Source organism: Vulpes lagopus, chromosome 7 (assembly GCF_018345385.1).
Source record: "Vulpes lagopus strain Blue_001 chromosome 7, ASM1834538v1, whole genome shotgun sequence".
NCBI lineage: Eukaryota > Metazoa > Chordata > Mammalia > Carnivora > Canidae > Vulpes > Vulpes lagopus.
The window spans coordinates 15,577,191-15,596,192 of record NC_054830.1 but is presented as its reverse complement, the minus strand read 5'-3'; the positions used below and the strand labels follow the sequence as shown (position 1 = coordinate 15,596,192).

Genomic DNA, 19,002 nt, shown 5'->3' with positions numbered 1-19,002 from the left:
TATCGGATGCTTTTAGACATGCTGGATAAGCTTAAACACAGTGTTGAGTTGTTAGCAAGAGAATTCAATGTTCCCCCAAATTTTAAATAAAGTGAGTTTCTCTGGTATTTGAAAGAGCTTGCCAGAGACACGCAATGGAGGTTTTTACGTGTCCTGCAGCAAGGACCCTGGGTTCAGGGAGGTTGATTGGCGCTTCCGGGGTTTTGTGAGGCGTGGGAATCCTGGCATCCTTCCCCCAGTGCTGAAGCAGCTGTGGCTGCTGATGTGAATAAAAGCTCTAAGTGTCCCCTGAGTTATGAGAGCAGTTTGCTAATCGGTTGTCAGGATCAGGCTGCTTCGGGCCTGAAGTCTGTGATCTCTGTGATCCAATAAGAAATACTTGTTTGCTGTTTGTCTCAGGATCCTGCCGCAGAGCTTCAGGAACCCTAGGAATTTCCTGAGTAATGGGAGCGTCCTTTGTTATTCATAACAAGCCTCTTTCAACCACACCTGAGTTTATGCTAATACGGTGACTCACTTTGGGCGCCTGGATAGCTTCGGGATGGGGCTGGTTGCCAGAGAAACTAGCCACGTGATTGGAGATTTGCCCTTTCAGCCCCACCCCAGACCTCTGGGACTGGAGAGGCTGAAGATGGAGTTCATCGCCAATGGCCAGTGTTCAATCAGCCGTGCCTCTACAATGAAACCTCCTTTAAAAACCCCTAGGTGACGGGGTTCTGAGAACCTCTGGGTCCGTGAACACCTGACGTGCTGGAGGGTGGGGGGAACTCTGAGGGCACGGAAGCCAGCCCCAAGCACCTCAAACCAGCCCACCCCCCGCCCCACAACTCTGCCTCTCTTCCACTGGCCGGTCCCAAATTGTGTTCTTTAAAACAAACCGGTCACCGCAGTGTCTTTCCAAGTTTGTGACCTCTTCTAGCAAATTATCGAAGCTGAAGAGAGGGATCCTGGGGACCCTTGGTTTATAGCCAGTTGGTCAGGAGTACAGATAGCAGCAGCCTGGGCCTTGGACCAGGTCTGAAGCCAGGGCAGTGTGTGGACAGAGCCCCGCACCTGTGGCGCACTAACTCCAGGTAATTAGTGTCAGAAGTGAATTAGAGAACACCCAGTTGGTGTCAGAACAGGTTACTGGTGTGGAAAAAATCCAGTGTTGGTGTCAGGAGCGTTGTGAATAAAAAATAACGCATCCCTCAACCACAGGGCAGGTTTATCTGGAGACACAGGGAAGTTAACCGAGGCGTGGAGAGGGACAGTGCCTCATCCCTCACCCTCTGGTGGTTAATAGTTGCCTCAGACCCGGGAGGAATGGGGACAAAATGCTAAGAGCCATCCTTCCCAAGGCCAGGAAGGTAGCTTCCCAGTGGTAACCCTGATCTTCCAAGGAATCTCTGATTAACTTCCAGAACCCCAGTGAGGTGGGACCCACCCCCACAGCGGGACCTGCAGCCCTGGCCTCCCGTTTCCTCAGCGCATTACCTGGGTGGTGACTCAGGCTTTTTGGAAAACCAGCTTGTGTAATCAGCTGCTGGGCCCAGCTCACCCCGTGACCCAGGAGCTTGGCATCAGGCGAGCACGCCCTGAGGGCCAGGCAGAGGAGGCCTCCCGCGCATGCGGGCCCAGGCCAGCTTTCCCCAGAGCACCAGCGAGTCTGGAGGAGCACCTTTGTGTCTCTTGAGACCCGTCATGCCAGGGTGCCCGTTCGGCCCGCAGACCTTGTCCTCCTGCTGGGTCCCAGAGAGGACTGCCTTCCCCTGTTCATGCATCGGCCGCTGCCAGAGCCTAGGGGAGGGCACTCAGAACCAATTGCTGCCGTTGCATCCTGCCTTCTTCCGCCTGCGAGGCTCTCACCCTAGCTTGAAGCATGCACTCAGACCCGGGGGGCTGCTTTTGAGGACTTGGGGGGCCGGGGGCTGTTTATCTCTCCCAGAGACAACCAGGCCCTCTCCTGGCAACAGATGAGAGAACTTGGGGAGGGAAGCAGCCTCTGTGCTTGCCACACACCCTCCCCCCGACTCCATCCTGGACCCCGTCCCTCTTGGATCTCTTCAGAGCCTTCATCCTCACTTTGCAGGCCTGGCACAGCTAGGTTGCCACCATCTCTCACCCTCTCCTGCCCCAGGCAGAATTAATCTTCCCTTCCTGAGGTCCCGTGGCATCTTTCTGAATCCATCACACTACTGCCTTTTTTGTTGAGACACCATTGACGATCTGTGAGTTTTGACAAATACGTGCTTGTCAGACACATACTATCACGTAACCACCACCATAATAAGCAAGGTGCGGAACAGAACTGCCTCTCCAAACTTCTGAAGGCTCTTTGAGCCTAACCCTCCCTTCACCCTCAGGCCCTGGCAACTGCTGTGGGGAATCTCTCCCCGGAGCTCTGCCTTGGCAAGAATAGCACCTGAGGGGATCCCTGGGTGGCTCAGTGGTTTAGAACCTGCCTTCGGCCCAGGGTGTGATCTTGGAGTCCTGGGATCGAGTCCCACGTCGGGCTCCCTGCATGAAGCCTGCATTCTCCCTCTGCCTGTGTCTCTGCCCCTCTCTCAGTCTCTGTGTCTCTCATGAATAAATAAATAAAATCTTAAAAAAAAAAAAAGAATAGCACCTGGATGGAATCATCAAGTCTGTACAGAGCCTTTTAGGCTGGCTGTTTTCACTGCAGAAAAGCATTGGTTGTACATATCCAGGGCTCAGCCCTTTTCGTAGCTGTGCACCCATCACCTTTTATTCATATCTCTGCATGGACTGCTTCTGCCATGTCCACATATCTGGATATTTTTTCCATCTTTCTGCTCAGTGCGCAGCCAAGCTCTCCTCCAGGGATGGACTGTGTCTTGCGTGCCTTTGTGTCCCCAGCCTGCACATAGTAGGCACCTAACAGAGCGTGGTGCCGGGGCTGCTGTGCGTCAAGGGAGAACCCTCAACTCTCTACCTCCCCAGGAGGGGCAGAATGGCCCCTGCACCCCTACCCCTGACCCCGGCCCGGGTAGCAGAGCCCCTGCAGATGTGACTGAGCAGGCCTGGATTCCGGCTCTCTCTAGGCCCTTGGCTGGTCCCTGCTCAGGCTCTGTGCTCAGCAGGTGACCTGGAGAGAGATGGGCAGGCTGGTTTCTCGAAAGCCCCTCCCAGCCTCAGTTTGGTGTCTGTGGTGGGCAGGGTGCTATCACTTGTAAGGGGGCTTCGGAGGGCTCTTTATGGATCCCCAGCATCTCTTGGGCTCTGTGTCAGGAATTACTGGGAGCCTGGTGTCGGTATGTGCCTGTTTCATTCCTCCTAGGCCAGAGAAGCCCTCTTTGGGCCTTGTGTGCACTGGGTCACTGCTGCACTAGTTTTGTTAAAAATAGGCCTTGGCATATCCACCCCATGACCAGCCCTTCTTGCTTCAGGCCCACGCTGGAATGCTTATGTAAATATTTGGAGGAACTTGAAACCTGGGACCATTTCTATTCCAGAGTCTTCTCTCCTGGACTCTTGGAGCAGGGAGGGTAATATTGGCGTGAGAAAGTGAGGGCCAGCACGTGTTAAAAACACTCAGAGGGGCAGCACATTATTTGGGAGATGCTAGAGAGAGGGTGGTTTCTAAAAGCCAGTGGAAGCAGTTGGTTATTGGCAGTCACGATGGCTATAAATCCACAGGGTTTGAATCTGACTGACCAGGGTTCAAGCCACAATTATTCTCCTTACTGACCCATGGCCTTAGACAACTTACATGACTTCTCAAACACCAGGTTCTCCTTTGCCTGTTATCTACCCCACTGGAGTGATTGTGAGATTAAAATGATCATGTGTCAAGCACTTAACAGGACCCAGCGCACAGCACACAGTAGGCCCTCGTTTAGTGCTGGCTGCTCCTACGGCCACTTTAGTCTTGCTGTCGACTTTTGCCCACAAGCATTGCACAACCTTGCGTTCAACACCTATAGAGAGAATTGGAGGTCCTAAAGGAGGAACACAAGAGTGTCCCAGTGCTTCTCTTCAGTGCCCCTCCTGTCTCCTTACCTCCATTGGTCTTCAGCCACTCCTGTGTCCTGAGATCACTTCAGCAGCTGCCTGAGCAGGGCTGGTAACTCAGGACTCATCAGCTGCAAGAGGACTGTAACCAAGCTTAAAATAGACACATGTCCCTTGACTGGACCGAGGGCTACGCAGGCTCCCAATGCAGGCCAGGCGGTGTCTGCACTCCAGGTTGAGCTGGACTCTAGGCAGCTGGAGCTGCTGGGCCCCCAGGAGGGAGCTGCTTCCCCCACCAGGCAAGCTGGGCTCCCCTCTCAGCCTCTTGCCTCCACTGCCACCTGGCCAGAGGTTACTGACCGATCCCGATCTTCGGAGGACACGAGCCTGGAGAGGACACAGGAGGACTGGGCGTGGGGGAGACAGGGATCTGTGGTGGCCAGCACCTGTCGGCTCAGCAGGCCATCTGAGTGTGGGTTGGGCTGGTTCTGGCCTTGGCGTAAGGGGGTGAGGGGAGCCACCGGGAGGCATTTCTTTCTTTTTTTTTTTTTTTTAAGATTTTATTTATTTATTCATAGAGATGCAGAGAGAGAGAGAGAGAGAGAGGCAGAGACACAGGCAGGGAGAAGCAGGCTCCATGCAGATAGCTTGACGTGGGACTCGATCCTGGGACTCCAGGATCATGCCCTGGGCTGCAGGCGGCGCTAAGCCACTGCGCCACCTGGGCTGCCCCCGGGAGGCATTTCTAAAGGTGGAAGGAGACTGAGGCTGTCCTGCCTAAGGGTTGGAAGAGGAGAGAAGCTCAGGGTGAATGAGTCATGCTGTTTGGTTGAACTTGCTGCTTTTTAAGCCCCAACCCAGGTCATTGTGTCTGAATAGAAGTACGTCAGAAGCCAGCCAGATGATGCCCACTGAGCCAGGCCCACACAGAAACATCAAACCCTTCCTCTTGAGGGAAGATGCCCCAGTGGGGTAACTTGTGCCCAGAGCAGCGCCCCTCTCCTGCTGTCTTCACGTTGTGTCTGTGACTGCTTCCTCCAAGGTTTCCCTCTTCCCCTCCTGCAGGTGCCACCATGGAGTCTGACCTCTGCTGACCGGACCCAGGCAGGAGGCGTGCCACCAAGAAAGGCGGCCTGTACCCCGTCCCCATGGCTTCCCCCATGGCAGAGAGCCAGCTCCAGAGAATCATCCGTGATTTGCAAGGTACAGTTTGGGGGTGAAGAGGCACATGGGGCTTGCTTGTGGGGGAGCTGGGGCTGTGTTCTCATCCTGTCACACAGGGAGTAATTGGAGCCCTTGGGACACATTGTGTAGAAGCACTTGGTGCTCAGGTGTCTGCCCTGTGTCAGGCTGGGAAAGCTGGCCTGGCTTCCTCTCAGGGCTCTGTGAAGCCAGTCTGTAAACAAAATCCAATCCCCTTTTCTGGGTCTGGGTCTGCCTTCTGTTTGTGAGTGTATGTGTGTTTTCCAGCCACCTGTTAAATCTGTGGCTGAATCATGAGCCTTTGGGCCGTAATGGAGTTGGCTCATCTGAGGAGGCATGTTCTCCTTCCCTTTGAGCAGGATGACCAGGCACTCGTCTTTCTTCTTTTGCTGTCCTACCTAAGCCTGTCTCCTGTGACACACTGTAATTCTGGGCCTGCTGCCTCCCAGATTTACCTAAGCTCAGCAAACTACCATTCCCCCCCCTCCATCCAAGACTTGTAGCTCTTATCTCCCTGAAGAAGGGCAGGGCCAGGGAAGGTGCAAGTACAGTGAAGTAGACTCAGGAGGAATGGGCTTTCTCCACTGGCTGCAGAGTCCAGGGCCTGAGTTCACCCTTTCAGATGATGCCCCAAAAGTCAGAATTTTGGCAAGTTTCCCACCCCCTGCAGACCACCGGGGCTGGCCTGTAAGCCTCTTTGGAGCTCCAGCACTTTGGCTACAACACAATCTGAAGCCGCCACTTCCTGCATGTTGCAGGGATTACAGTGATACTTTCCTGACAGGCTGAAGATCCAGGTGCCTACCTGCTCAGGCACAGTGACGACCCAGGGCAAGTGGCAGCCACCATACACTTTTCATTCTGCAGGCAAAAGTTGATGAGGTGAAAATCACTCTCAGGCTTATCTCCCACTTATATAGCATTTTCGGCCTTGAATAGCTAGACAATCACATGGCATTTCGCACGTGCTGGGCACTGTCCTACACATGCCTTATAAATGATAACTCATCGAGTCCTCACATTTGGTCTGTGAGGCAGGAACCATTACTCTAATTCTGCAGATGCAGAAACAGGCACAGAGAGGTTAAGCAACTTGCCTAAGGTCACACATCCAGATGGGCGGAGCCTGGGTTTGCAGACACACCAGATGCCAGTCTCCACTCTTAACCACAGCAGCCTACCTCCAGCTAAAACATTAGATGTTTGCTTGTTTTTTAAATTTTATTTATTTATTCATGAAAGACACAGAGAGGCAGAGACAGAGACATAGGCAGGGGGAGAATCAGGCTCCCTGCAGGAACCAGATGGGGTTCCATCCCAGGACCCTGGGATCATGACCTGAGCCAAAGGCAGAGGCTCAACCACTGAGCCACCCAAGTGTCCACTGGTTTGGTTTTTTTCTTAAGTCTACACACACACACACACACACACACACACACAGGAAGTCAAATGACAATCTCTGCAAATCTGAGTTCACCACTGGTCTTGAGAAGCGGCCACAAAGGAGGCCATTTTTTTTGTGCATGTCGGCCTTTGGTTCTCCAGAATGACTTTGGGACCCAGATGTCTTTATTGGGAGGGAAGAGAGAGGACCCCCTGCTAGCACTTCTGATCCAGGGAGGAGGACAGGCATTGGCATTTGTTCAGATGGACCTTCCACCTTTTGTCCTGGCTGGTCTGGTCATCCTCGACTTCCCAGGGCCATCTCAGTGTCCTATACCCAGCCCGCAGAGTGCTTTGAGACACCACTTTCTCAAGACCCTTCCCTTGCAGCTGTTGGTAATTGTCTTCAACGGCACATAATAATCTCCACCATGTAGCATGGGGGTGGTGTATCCCTAACTGAGGTACCTTGGGCAGTACATAGCCTTCATGCCTCTGCAGGATAGCCCACTCATCCTCCTGTGACAGCAGTGATGAAGGCTTTGGGGTCAGCTCCTGGCTCTGCCTTTTAACTCTGGAAGATGTTGGACAAGTTTCATCACCTTTCTAAGGTCCCATTGCTTCCTTCATGTGTTAGATCAGCTTGATGATGACACCCACTTCCCAAGATTGTTGGCAGACATAAATATATAATTCACATAATGTATAATTCATATAAATATACATGCAAATGTAGAATTCACATCTAACTAAGATTATTCATAAGTAATGCATTTGGATTACCAGAGATTGAAACTTAGAACTTCATATTTCATACCCAAGGCTCCTCCTTTCAAAATTTCAGGAATTCTCAGATCAGGTTGTGAGCATTAACCCTGCCTGAGAGTGGGGGAAGAAGGCCGTGTATCTTCCCTTGTGCCTGGCCCCCCAGCTCTCAATGCCAGCTGTAGCAGATGCTTCTAGAGTATCAGTGTCGATTAAATTTTAGCAGCTCAGGCTCAGCTTCAGTGCTGGACAGGTCTGCTTTCCAGGCATGGTTCTAAAGAGCAGGGGCTGTGGGCTTCTCTTCGTTATGAGCCATCAGAGAGGAAGATGATTTTTGTCCAGCCTGCCCCAACCATCTCAACTGGGGTACTTTTCCCAGTATCTACACCAAATACTGCCATTCCTCTGTGCCACAGCAGAGGCTGGGAGTGAAAGTAAAGGTGGTTTTCCCTCTTTTCTGCGATAGGAGGTCAATTGTCTTAGAAGTGGAGAGGTGGGCGCTGGAGTCAGAAAGCCCTGGAGAAACCAGGCTTCTCATTCCAGCTCTGCTGTATGTAGCCCATGGTCTTTGGCCAAATGCTCCAACCTCTCTGGGAATTCCTTATCTGCCAAAAGGGGATGGTAATATCAGCCTCCATCATTCTCACTCACTCAAGTTGTACAACCCCACCCCCCCGCCCCATTTTAACAGTTCTGAAATTGAGATCATCTTAAAACCATTTGCGTGTTGAATTGTTGAAATAAAACAATTCAGGTCTCTCTTTGCTGTTGAATGAGAAAGACATGCAAAGGCCTGCCCCCTGATGGGCACCCAGCTCACAGAAGCAGGTGTCACTGTTGTCATTCTTGGGATTGTTCTCATTACTGTTATTTGCATATTCTGGGTCTTCTTGAAGCTGAGACAACCTGTACTGAGTAGTCAGGTTATAATGAAAGAACGACAAGAAACACAGCCAGCATGAAGGATAAAGCTCTCTGGATGTCACTATGAGGGGCCTGCTGAGTGATTCAGGCACGTAGCAAACCTTCGTTGACCAAATACTGCATGCATATTATAAGGCCTTCATGGTGGGCCTTCAGGGAGGACCAAGGAATGTGCCTGTCAGGGAGCGCTTGTAGAGTACCTGTGGGCCCTGTGGACTGCCTTCAGAGTTAGCATTCCTCCTTCCAGGGTTCCACACCACTTTCTGCTTCCCAGGGCCTCTGCCATCATTGACTACTTACTCCTCGTGCTTCCCAGGATGATTCTGCTTCTCTCTCTGAGGCCAGTTACGTGTTCCTGTTTGTTGTCTTAAAGATGCTGTGACAGAGCTGAGCAAAGAATTCAAAGAAGCAGGGGAGCCCATTACGGACGACAGCACCAGCCTGCATAAATTTTCTTACAAACTTGAGTATCTCCTGCAAGTAAGTGACTCTTGTACTGCATTGATTACTGCTCTGTTCTCTTGTTTTCCTCTCGGTGATTCATCAGCATTCAGGATGTGGTTCAGACAGCTCTGAGGAGCCATTAGGCCCTCCTGCTTTAGACAGAAGGTCGGAGCAGTCCCCCATTGCTTGGAGCTTGAGCCTCCAAGTGTGAGCCGTTGGAGAATCAGAGCATTGCCCCTTAGGAAGGCTGTGGGCATCAAAAACATTCTTTAGAGATTTAGGTCATCCTAAGGCAGTTCACAAGGTCACTGGATAGTGGGGATCTTAACTTTGGGGCAGCCACATATCCCTCTGAGAGTCTTGTAGCAGCTGTGAGTGAGATCTCTCCCCAAACAGACACGCATATGCATACACACCCAATCACCCATTCTCCAGGAATGTGTGGACCCTCTGAAGATTATCCAGAAGCCCCAGTTTTAGAGCCTTGCTGCTCAAAGTGGAGTCTGCAGACCAGTAGCAAAAGCATCACCTGGGAGCAGGTGAAAAATGTGTTCTCGGTGTCCATCCTGACCTGCTGAATCAGGATCTCTTGAGATCAGCCCAGGAAGTTTTTTTTTCAGCATGCGCACAGTATAATGCTTATGTATGTTTGGTTCGAGAAGCACAGATCTACAGAACTCTACAGATGTGGAAGAATACAATCACATGAGGCAGGGAGGAAACAGACTAAAATGTTAACAAGTTATCTTAGAGAGCAGGTATTAGGCATTAGCATTTTTTCCATCTTTCATTTTATCCACATTTTCTCACAGTATATGTATCTGACTTCCATAACCAGAAAAAACACTATAAAATATTACATAGTAGAAAGACACACCTTTATCCTTCTGAACACCTTCAGTTTGCAACGTCACATCCCAGTAAGGTCCAGCTAGAGAATGAGCACCTGCTGGAGACAATGCCTCAATGTGTTGAGAGACTCATCTTCACACACCCTTCCAGTTACTTCTGTTTTACACTAGGAAATGATTCGTGGACTTTTTTTTGTTTTTAGTCAGCCCATTTTGGTTTTGGATTTGAAATGACTCATGGTTGGCATTAATTTGAATTTATTACATAGATATTAAACAAGTGTTGAAACTTGAGTTGAGTAGCCAGGGTAGGATGTCACAAACTCATTTTGCTAAGTTGAGACCAAGTTAACAGTCTTTGTGGTGCTCTCAAGACTTTTCTCTAGGTTGTCTCCATCCTGTGTGAACAGCCCCTTTGGTGGTCTTCCACCCAGTTCAATGCACAGAGATCCTTTCAAGGGATAGTCTTTCTGGGGGCTGTTACTCCTGAATTCCACTTGGTGTGTGACCCCAAGCCAGCTGCGTAATCCCTCCCAGCCTCAGTCCCCTCATCTGTAAATTGGGGGTTGAAACACCCACATTTGCCAGTCAGTAAAAATGGTGCCAATAAAGGGCCTTGTCCAGGACTGGGTGACTAGGAAGCTGTTGCTGTTATTGATCATTTAAATAGCAGGATGAACAGCTGCAAGTCTGGTCCTCTTCTCTCTGTCCCTTTCTCTCCGCAGTTCGATCAGAAGGAGAAGGCTACCCTTCTGGGCAATAGGAAGGACTACTGGGATTACTTCTGTGCCTGCCTGGCCAAGGTGAAAGGAGCCAATGATGGGATCCGATTTGTCAAGTCGATTCCTGAGGTAAGCAGAGCAGCCAAGGACCTCACACCTTCCTCTCACTGCCTTAAGCATCTCTTGCCCAGACCTCTGCTTCAGACAGCCCCATGAGGAGGTGGGGGTGGAAGGCTGATGAAGCCTCTCCCTTCCCTGCCTCCTTCCCTGCTCCAGCCTAGTACCTCTGGCAGTGAAGAACCATGCACACTCAGGAGTGAGTAAACCCCTAGATTTGAGGTGGGAAGCCTAAAGGGTAGGTTTAAAAACCTACCCTTAAAAACCATTTTAAAGCCAGCAGCCATGCTCCTTAGCCGGCCTCCCACAGAGGCCACAGAGTCAGGTGCTCTGAGATCTCTTCCCACTCCCTACCAGCTGGAGCCAGATGGGTTTCTTCTTACAGAGAATGACAGCATTTGATGCACTGGCAGTAAGGGCCAAGCATGTTCCACCCTCTGACATCTGAGAAATTGAGGAAAGACCTTGGCTGTGAAGAGTTTGCTGCTTGGATTTCTTTAACGTCCAAGCAGCACCACAGTCTTGAGATCTTGCCTGGTGGGATGGTTGGGTCCCTGGTATAAAGCATTTTGATGTGTCAGAAACCTGGAGAAAGAGTGGTATAGCGCCGCCTTCAGCCCAGGGCATGGTCCTTGAGACCCGGGATCGAGTCCCACGTCGGGCTCCCTGCATGGAGCCTGCTTCTCCCTCTGCCTGTGTCTCTGCCTCTCTCTCTCTCTCTCTCTCTCTGTGTGTGTGTGTGTGTGCATGTCTCATGAATAAATAAATAAAATCTTGAAAAAAAAAAAAAAAAGAGAAGAAACCTGGAGAGGGATCTCATTGTCTCCTCTCCAAAAGCCTGGAAGAAGTTCTTGGTGTCACTGTGCTGTCTTCCACTCCTGAGAGCAACAAAGGCCTTTGACTTTATGGCTTCAGACAACTGAAGTCTGGAAATAAGTTTAACTTAGTCCTCATGGCCCAGGGTTACAAAATGCTTAAATCTACTTTTTGGGTAATGAGCAAACCTTTAGATAGTCCAAGGCCAGGGAAACTGACTTCTCAAAGCAGAAAGCATCCCCTGCTTGCACAGATATTGCTGGTTTCCCAGTGGATACATGGGCTCTGCTTTCCAAGGGCTCCAGTTGTCTCTTCCCTTTTGAAGGCTCTGCTCTCCGGGGCGCCCTTGGGTGGAATGGCTTGGAGTGGCATTGGGCCATGGAGCTGCTGGCTTAACTGTAATGATCAAGTGTTGTCCAGGCTGCCAAGCCAGAAAGCAAAAGTTAATGGATAAGAAGCATTGCTGGGCCCCTCAGGCCCTCTTGGGGTAGGAGGCAACCTTTTGGGCTAAAATAGTCTAAAGCCATAATCAGCCACTTCTAGAGGTTCAGAATAAGCTCAGCCAAAGCTGCGCATCTTCCCCTCCAGATCCTCAACAGGGTCTGAACCAGGGTGCAGCTTGGCGTCGGGCTGTCGGCACAGTGGCCTGGCTGGAAGCAGAATCCACTCTCGTGCACCCTGCAGACTTCCTGCCCTTTGCTGCCATTGGATAGCTTCCTGGAATAGTGCAGATGAGTTTGGGCCAGATGCTAAACATTTAAGGAGTTAGGTCACGAACCTAGACCCATGATCTCAGAACATAAAAAATTAAAAAGCTGGGCAGTGTTTTCACTCACAGTACAAGAGAACTATTGTTTGTCTCCCTAAAGGATGTTTCAAGATACCTCTTAAAATAAATAGCTCCATTTATATATACATAAATAAAATTAAGTTGATTAATAGGGCTGCTTAAAAATATAGCTTCAAATATTTGTCACTGAAAAAGTCTTAATGTTCAAAATGCTCTTACAGTGGCCATTTTGCTCATAAGGATATGCTCATCCCTTGGGAGCTCATGGACATGGGCTGTCTTGTGAGGTTCTTATTACATTCTGCAGGGCCTGTTTGTGGATGTGTCCATCTGACCAACACACTTGGCTTCACAATGCCTTGTTCAGCTGTTCTGGGCTGCCCTGAGTTTTCTGGGTGTCATCACTGACTACCCTGTTTGCCCTCACTTATCAATGGAAAAACTTTTTGGATTTGGGGCTGTCATCACGATCCTCCCCTTGGGCATCTGTCATGACCAGCTATCTCAGACATGCTACGGTGGTTTTTATAAAGCCAGTTTGTCAGGCTGCCACCCTCCTTCACTTCTAGGTATCCTGACCATGCCCTGGACTCAGCACACACAGAGACGGCTTACAACCATTCTACTTCATGACATTTCACACCTTTTTATTTTTTAGAGCGACCTTCTGCTGTAGTATCATTTCCTTGAGTCAGCAGTAGGAAGACCTACAGCTGTGAGCTGAAAGGTGCTATATGCTGGGATGTTTACACCTTCACTAATAGGTCAATGCTTGAAGCTGTACCACACGTTTCCTGTCTCAGTCCAGTGCCATGATTGGTTTCTCGATAATACGGGGTGTTAGGACCATCTGTCCCCGGGGCCCCACTACCAACTTAAAACAATTCTAACATTTGAAGGGCTGAGAAGAGTATGGGTCTTTAACTCATCTGACCCAGACTCTGAACCTGACAGAGCTGGTAGGTTGAGAGGTTTTGAATTCCTGCCCCCTGATCTTGACCCTCTGGGGCTGAAAAATTGAGAATGAATCCTGTTTGGCAAGCTGGTTGTGTGTGCCCCTAGCCAGCAGGGCCCTGCTTTGGCAGTCTCAGGGGGGTGTCTCTGGCCAGCACACCCCACCTCCCTCCCAAGAAGCATCCAGAAATCTCTTTAGAAGCCATGTTTTGGCACAGTGGGGGTGAGGTTTCAATGGCAGGCCTGCACCTAGACCCTCCTGTGTTGTCCAGCTCAGACTTCCTGAAACAGAACCACCCCCATTTTTTCTCTACCCTGGTGTGACCAGGCCATCTAGCGATACCCTGCTCTCTCTCACCCCCTAGGTACTATCTAACTAGGCACAGTGAGCTGGTATATCTTAAATCCAACCAGGAAAGGATGGACACATAACAGGTTTTATGAGAATACTGAGAAGGCCCTCATACATCATCCATCAGAACTTCTTAAAAGTCCCCCTGATTGCATCCCTGCCTTTTGGTTCCCTCACACCCCTCTCGCACAGGGGGTCTAGCCAAGCCCCTGGCCTCTTCCCCTGTGCCTCTTCTCCCAGCACCTCAGACACAAGCCCAGACATTAGCCAGACTGAGACCATCTCTTGCTCAAGCTCACTTCTGGTGTGAGAAGCCCTTCTTTTACCTGCCAAGTTTTACTCTAAATATTCCAAATTAAATCAGTTTCACATGTGACTCAAAATCCAGCACTTCTGGGGATCCCTGGGTGGCGCAGCAGTTTGGCGCCTGCCTTTGGCCCAGGGCGCGATCCTGGAGACCCGGGATCGAGTCCCACATCAGGCTCCCGGTGTGTGGAGCCTGCTTCTCCCTCTGCCTATGTCTCTGCCTCTCTCTCTCTTTCTCTCTCTCTCTGTGTGACTATCATAAATAAATAAAAATTAAAAAAAAAAAAATCCAGCGCTTCTGGTGGAGCAGGGGAAGGAGGGTGACATTCCTGGAGCACACACAGATGTGTCAGAGCCTCTTTTTTTTTTTTTTAATTTTGTTTTTATTTATTTATGATAGTCACAGAGAGAGAGAGAGAGACAGAGGCAGAGGGAGAAGCAGGCTCCATGCACCGGGAGCCCGATGTGGGATTCGATCCCGGGTCTCCAGGATCACGCCCTGGGCCAAAGGCAGGCAACAAACCGCTGCACCACCCAGGGATCCCTAGCCTCTTGTGAACAGATCTCCCCTGACCTGTTCACTAGAGTCTACAGACTATTCTCAAATGGCGGACTGCAAGAAGTCACCCTGCTTTAGGCCTCACCCCGTGAGCCGACATGAGGCCAGGGCTATACTTGGAGTTAGGCCAACAGGTCTTTGTTCCAATATCATCTACTTTTTCCAGCTCCGAACATCTTTGGGAAAAGGAAGGGCATTCATTCGCTACTCCTTGATGCACCAGAGGTTGGCAGACACCTTACAGCAGTGCTTCATGAACACCAAGGTGACCAGGTAAATGCATGGCGATGCTGGAGTTTCCCCTGTGAACTCAGGTGCCCACATCAGTACCAGGGAGCACCCCACAGGGAGCCGCATAGCAGTCCCTGGTGCACGTGGGGCGGTGGCACTGCATGTTCACAGGTAAAGAGATGAAGCTCAGAGGGGCCGAGTGCCTTTCTTGAGGCCCCACTGATGTTTGGTCACAAAGCAGGAGCTTGGATCCAGGTCTCTGAGATCTGCTGCCCACTGGTTTTCCCTAGCAGGTGGCATGCCCTCGATGCCAGCCCTCATGTGTGGATAGGCCTCCCTGGCCACCTGGAGCCAATGGCTGCAGAGCCTTGGCCTCCTCAGCAGAATCAGCTGTGGGGTTTTTAACATCTCTAAGGCCAGGGCCTCACCTGAGACCCCGAGTCGATGCCTGCTGGATGTGTCTGGGCTTGGTGGACATTGTGGCAGGCAGCCAGATTGGAGCCCAGGTCATCGGTGGGGTCAGCCTTTGTGGGGCTGGTGCTAATGTCTGGGCAGGGAAAGGGACCGAGCATGGAAACAGGGTGTCCCAAGAGGAGCTGCAGTTCAGGCCCCTATCCGCTGAACCTCTTTGGGTCCCCCAGCCCCCTTTTCCAGTGCTGCATCCCCTCTCCCTAGAGAGTCTTCCAGTTAAACAAAGAATCACTTGTGGAGTTAAAAAAACAAAACAAAAAAAAACTGGGGGAGAAAATACCGTGTTTTATTTTGTCACCTGTAAAATTGATTTGCATAAAGACCTATTCCTCTTACGTGTGACAGACTCTGGATTCTTGTGAGTTGAGAACTTTCGCACATTTGATCTGAGGTTATTTTATTCTAGATGTATGGTGAGAACTGTCACAACAGCTTGACTTCCAACATGCCGCATTTCACAGGCGCCAGCCAAGTAGCTCTTTATACTTAGCAGTGTTACCTTTCTTAATTCTTGCTGCTTCATGTGGAGTGCAACAACTGGCACCTCGTAGTGCAGCTGTTTTGCTTCTTGGCTTTAAAATTGGTGTCTGGACAGAACTTAGCCATGAGCTCAGCATCCTGTATTGAATCCTCTAGAAAGAACAGAAGGGGTGCTGGCCCCTGTAACTGCCCCTTTCCTGGCAAATAATTGAGACTTAAGTTTTCTTGTCTCCTTTTTGGGGACTAGATATGATGTAAACAAGAGATGAATGAGCATTTAGTTCATTTCAGTGATTTCCTTGAAGAAGAGCAAATTTATTTGAGAGTTGAGTGCTCTTCCGGTGAAAATCAAATTGGGGTGGGTGGGTGGGTGTGTGCGCACCTGCCTGTCTGTCTGAATTTAACTCATTGGTAACAGGAGTTAGAATTTGATAAGGCAGAGCCATATCAAATTTACTCTTTCCGTATCTTTATTATGTTTGTCATCAATCCCTTTCCTGCAGTGACTGGTACTATGCGAGAAGCCCCTTCCTGAAACCGAAGCTGAGCTCTGACATTGTGGGCCAGCTCTACGAGTTGACCGAGGTTCAGTTTGACCTAGCATCGAGAGGCTATGACTTGGACGCCGCCTGGCCCACCTTTGCCAGGTATTTTGAGGAATTGTTTGGGGGAAAAGACAGGGGAAAGAAATGTTTGAAGTTCTGAAGGTTGAAGTTCAGTCACTCAGTAAATTACATAAAGCCTTGCAGCTCTTCTGCCTGCTAATTTTCTAGACACTGGTGAGTCCTGACCAACGATAACATCTGAAGGCTCCAACCCAAAACTCTCCTAACTCTCCTAATCAGCCAGCTGGTATGAGTCAGTGGACATGCATATGCAAAACCTGAGGTTTTTGAGTGTGTTAAGGGACTTAACTGGGTGGCCAGCCAGGGAGCTGGTGGGCTTTTTCCTGGTTGTGTTCTTGCAGGGTTACCATAGAGGCCTTGCAGGCAATAGAGAGGGAACTACAGCTCACCCACAGAAGGGTTACTGGGAAAGCACACTCACCTGCCACCAGGAGGGAAGTGAGAGGGGACAGGCTCAGACAATGGGGGACTTCCCCACAGCCACCCAGCACAGCCAGGGTGCCAGACTCAAGTTTAATTCCAGTCCAGCTTTTTTTTTTTTTTTGAGAGAGAGAGGGAGAGAGAGGGAGAGGGCTTGCACATGCACACATGTGTACTGTGTACTTCCTAAAGTCAAGGACACCCTCTTATGTATAATCGCAGGACAATGTTTAAGATCAGGAAATTAACATGGATACAATGCCACCGTCGTACAGCCCCATTTAGATTTTAAGAATTATCCCAATAACGTCTTTTATAATCCAAGAGCCAGCCTAGGAACACATGCTGTAGTTAATGCCATGTCTTTCTGGTCTCCTTGAATTTGGAACAGTTTCTCATTCTTTGTCTTTCACAGTGTAGATATTTTTGAAAAGCATTGGCCAGTTACTTTGTAAAATGTTCCTTCATGGGAGTTTGTCTAACATTTCCCCATTGTTATATTCAGGATAAACATTTCTGGGGGGAGTACCCAGATGTTGTGTCATCCTCAGCACATTATGTCTCCACACTTGATGTTGATTTGTTTCATTACCAGGGTTGTTGACCATGACCATTAGGTTAAGGTGGCATTTGCCAGATTTCTATAAAGTTGCTGTCTCTTGCTTTGTAATCAGTATGTTTCTTATGGGAAGACACTTTAAGATTAGGTTGTTACCTCCTTTTTTTCCTTATTATGTATGTATGTATTTTTGTGAGCTCTGTACCCAATGTGAGGCTTGAATTCACAACCCCGAGATCAAGAATTGCATGCTCTGCTAACTGAGCCAGCGAGGGCCCTTATGTATTTATTTCTTTACTTATTCATTATAGCAGAGTTGACTCATGGCTTCTTATTTTGGTCAGTGGATTATAATCTGTCACTGTAATAATTTCTTTTGAGGCCTAAACTGTTCATATTTGGCCAGCAGAAGCCCCTTCAAGCTGGTTCTTTTGGGTTGGTGTTTTGTTTCGCTTTTGGCTGTTGTTATGTCTGATACCATTTGTTTAGGAAATAAAAGATTACAGATCCAAATAAGGCCCCATGCTACTCTCATGCTGTTTAGTTCCCATCTAGAAGTAATCACAGCCTTATAGGTGACACTGCTCATTTCCAAATATTTTTGTGTTTTACTATGTGCGTATCCATAAATGTTATAGATGTATAGTTTTGTTTTATGTATATATAAGTTTGATATATTTAATCATAAGTAGCTATCCTTTTGTAACTTGCTTTTGTCGTTTCATGTTTTAGAGATTTTTACCCGTGTTTGTCCATGGATTTCTATAGCTGTAGAGTGTGGGTTGACCAGCCATAGCCCACAGGGCGAGGGAAGGAAGGGGTCACATGGCTTTGCCCATTCATTTACATTTGTCTCCGGCTGCTCTCATGCTCCCACTGTAGTATGAGTTGTTGTGACAGAAACCATAAGGCTGGCAAAAGTTAAGATATGTCCTGTCCGGCCTTTCATCAAAAAAAGATTGCTGCCGCGTGGTGCGGGGCATTCCGTTGTACAACTAAACCCCATTTTATCTGCTTCCCTGTGATGCACTACTTCCTTCGCTGCCACAGTGCTGTACCCAAGCATAGCGCCACCTTCACATATCAGACTGATGGCTACTTTTCTCTCACTAGCAGACAGACCGTGACAGGCACCAAAGGTTTAAGGAAAATTTAAACCCCAAATTGGGAAATAATATGTCCGCTCATTTCTTCTTTGGCAGCAAGTGGAAAGGCCTTACATGTAAACTTGGCAGTGGAGCCCGTCAGCTGCAAACAGGTGTACAAGTACCCATTGGTTATGAGCCTTTTTATGCTCTCTCTAGGAGGGCCATGCCCCCTGTCACCACCCAGGTGACCTGTGATAACCAAGCCCTTGGTGCGTGTGAACGTGGTTGTGTGTGTTTGTGTGTGTGTGTGTGTGTGTGTGTGTGTGTGTGTTTCCTGCTCTGAGACAGGTTTGTCTGTTCTGTGGCCCCTCAGGAGGACGCTGGCCACTGGCTCTTCTGCTTACCTGTGGAAAGCCCCCAGCCGAAGCTCCAGCATGAGCAGTTTGGTGAGCAGCTACTTGCAGGTAATGCCAGAAAGCCCCAGGACATCGCCACTACAGTGTCAACCAGGGTGTGCCCTTGCCGCTTGCAGCTCAGATGTTCTCAGACACCTTTTGTTCTAACTAGAGTCATATAAATCCTTTGTTATACCCATTTATTTCCTAGAGTCCAGGTGTTTATAATGCAATAGAATTTAAATCTTTTAAAAATTAAATTCCGTTCGAAGCTTTTCAAGTATTTTGAAGGAAGCAAGTTGTCACTTGGGTTAAAAGCAGTAGAGTCAAAAGCTGACTATCACCCACCAGTTGTGTGATCCTGGGCAGACCACTCACCCTCTTAGGACTTCGGCTCTCTCATCCAGAAAACGGGGCTCATAAAAGTCATTCTAGCTCAGAAGGTGATGGTGCAGATTGAGTGAAGAAGCACTTCAGGGCTTGATATCAGAAAGTAAGTGCTCCATAAATGTTCATGGGTGGGGTTAATTTTCTTAATTGTGTTATAAACGTGAGTGTATCATAGCTGCATATAGTTTTATAGGAAAGAACA

General features: G+C 49.3%; 1 protein-coding gene across 5 annotated transcripts in view; it reads left to right on the top strand.

Annotated features, from left to right (window-relative positions):
• The window catches only part of FYCO1 (FYVE and coiled-coil domain autophagy adaptor 1), a 72,812-nt gene that overhangs the window by 6,217 nt on the left and 47,593 nt on the right, over window positions 1-19,002 (top strand). For 3 of the 5 annotated variants that reach the window (XM_041760797.1, XM_041760800.1, XM_041760798.1), the window contains exons 2-7: window positions 5,020-5,157; window positions 8,603-8,709; window positions 10,250-10,375; window positions 14,307-14,413; window positions 15,826-15,969; window positions 18,389-18,479. In XM_041760797.1, the coding sequence (XP_041616731.1) occupies window positions 5,103-5,157; window positions 8,603-8,709; window positions 10,250-10,375; window positions 14,307-14,413; window positions 15,826-15,969; window positions 18,389-18,479 (630 nt within the window). In that variant the 5' untranslated portion in view covers window positions 5,020-5,102. Of the gene's footprint in view, window positions 1-4,113; window positions 4,254-4,298; window positions 4,427-5,019; window positions 5,158-8,602; window positions 8,710-10,249; window positions 10,376-14,306; window positions 14,414-15,825; window positions 15,970-18,388; window positions 18,480-19,002 lie in introns of those variants that run through there. The other 2 variants (XM_041760799.1, XM_041760801.1) reach the window with 2 other exon arrangements.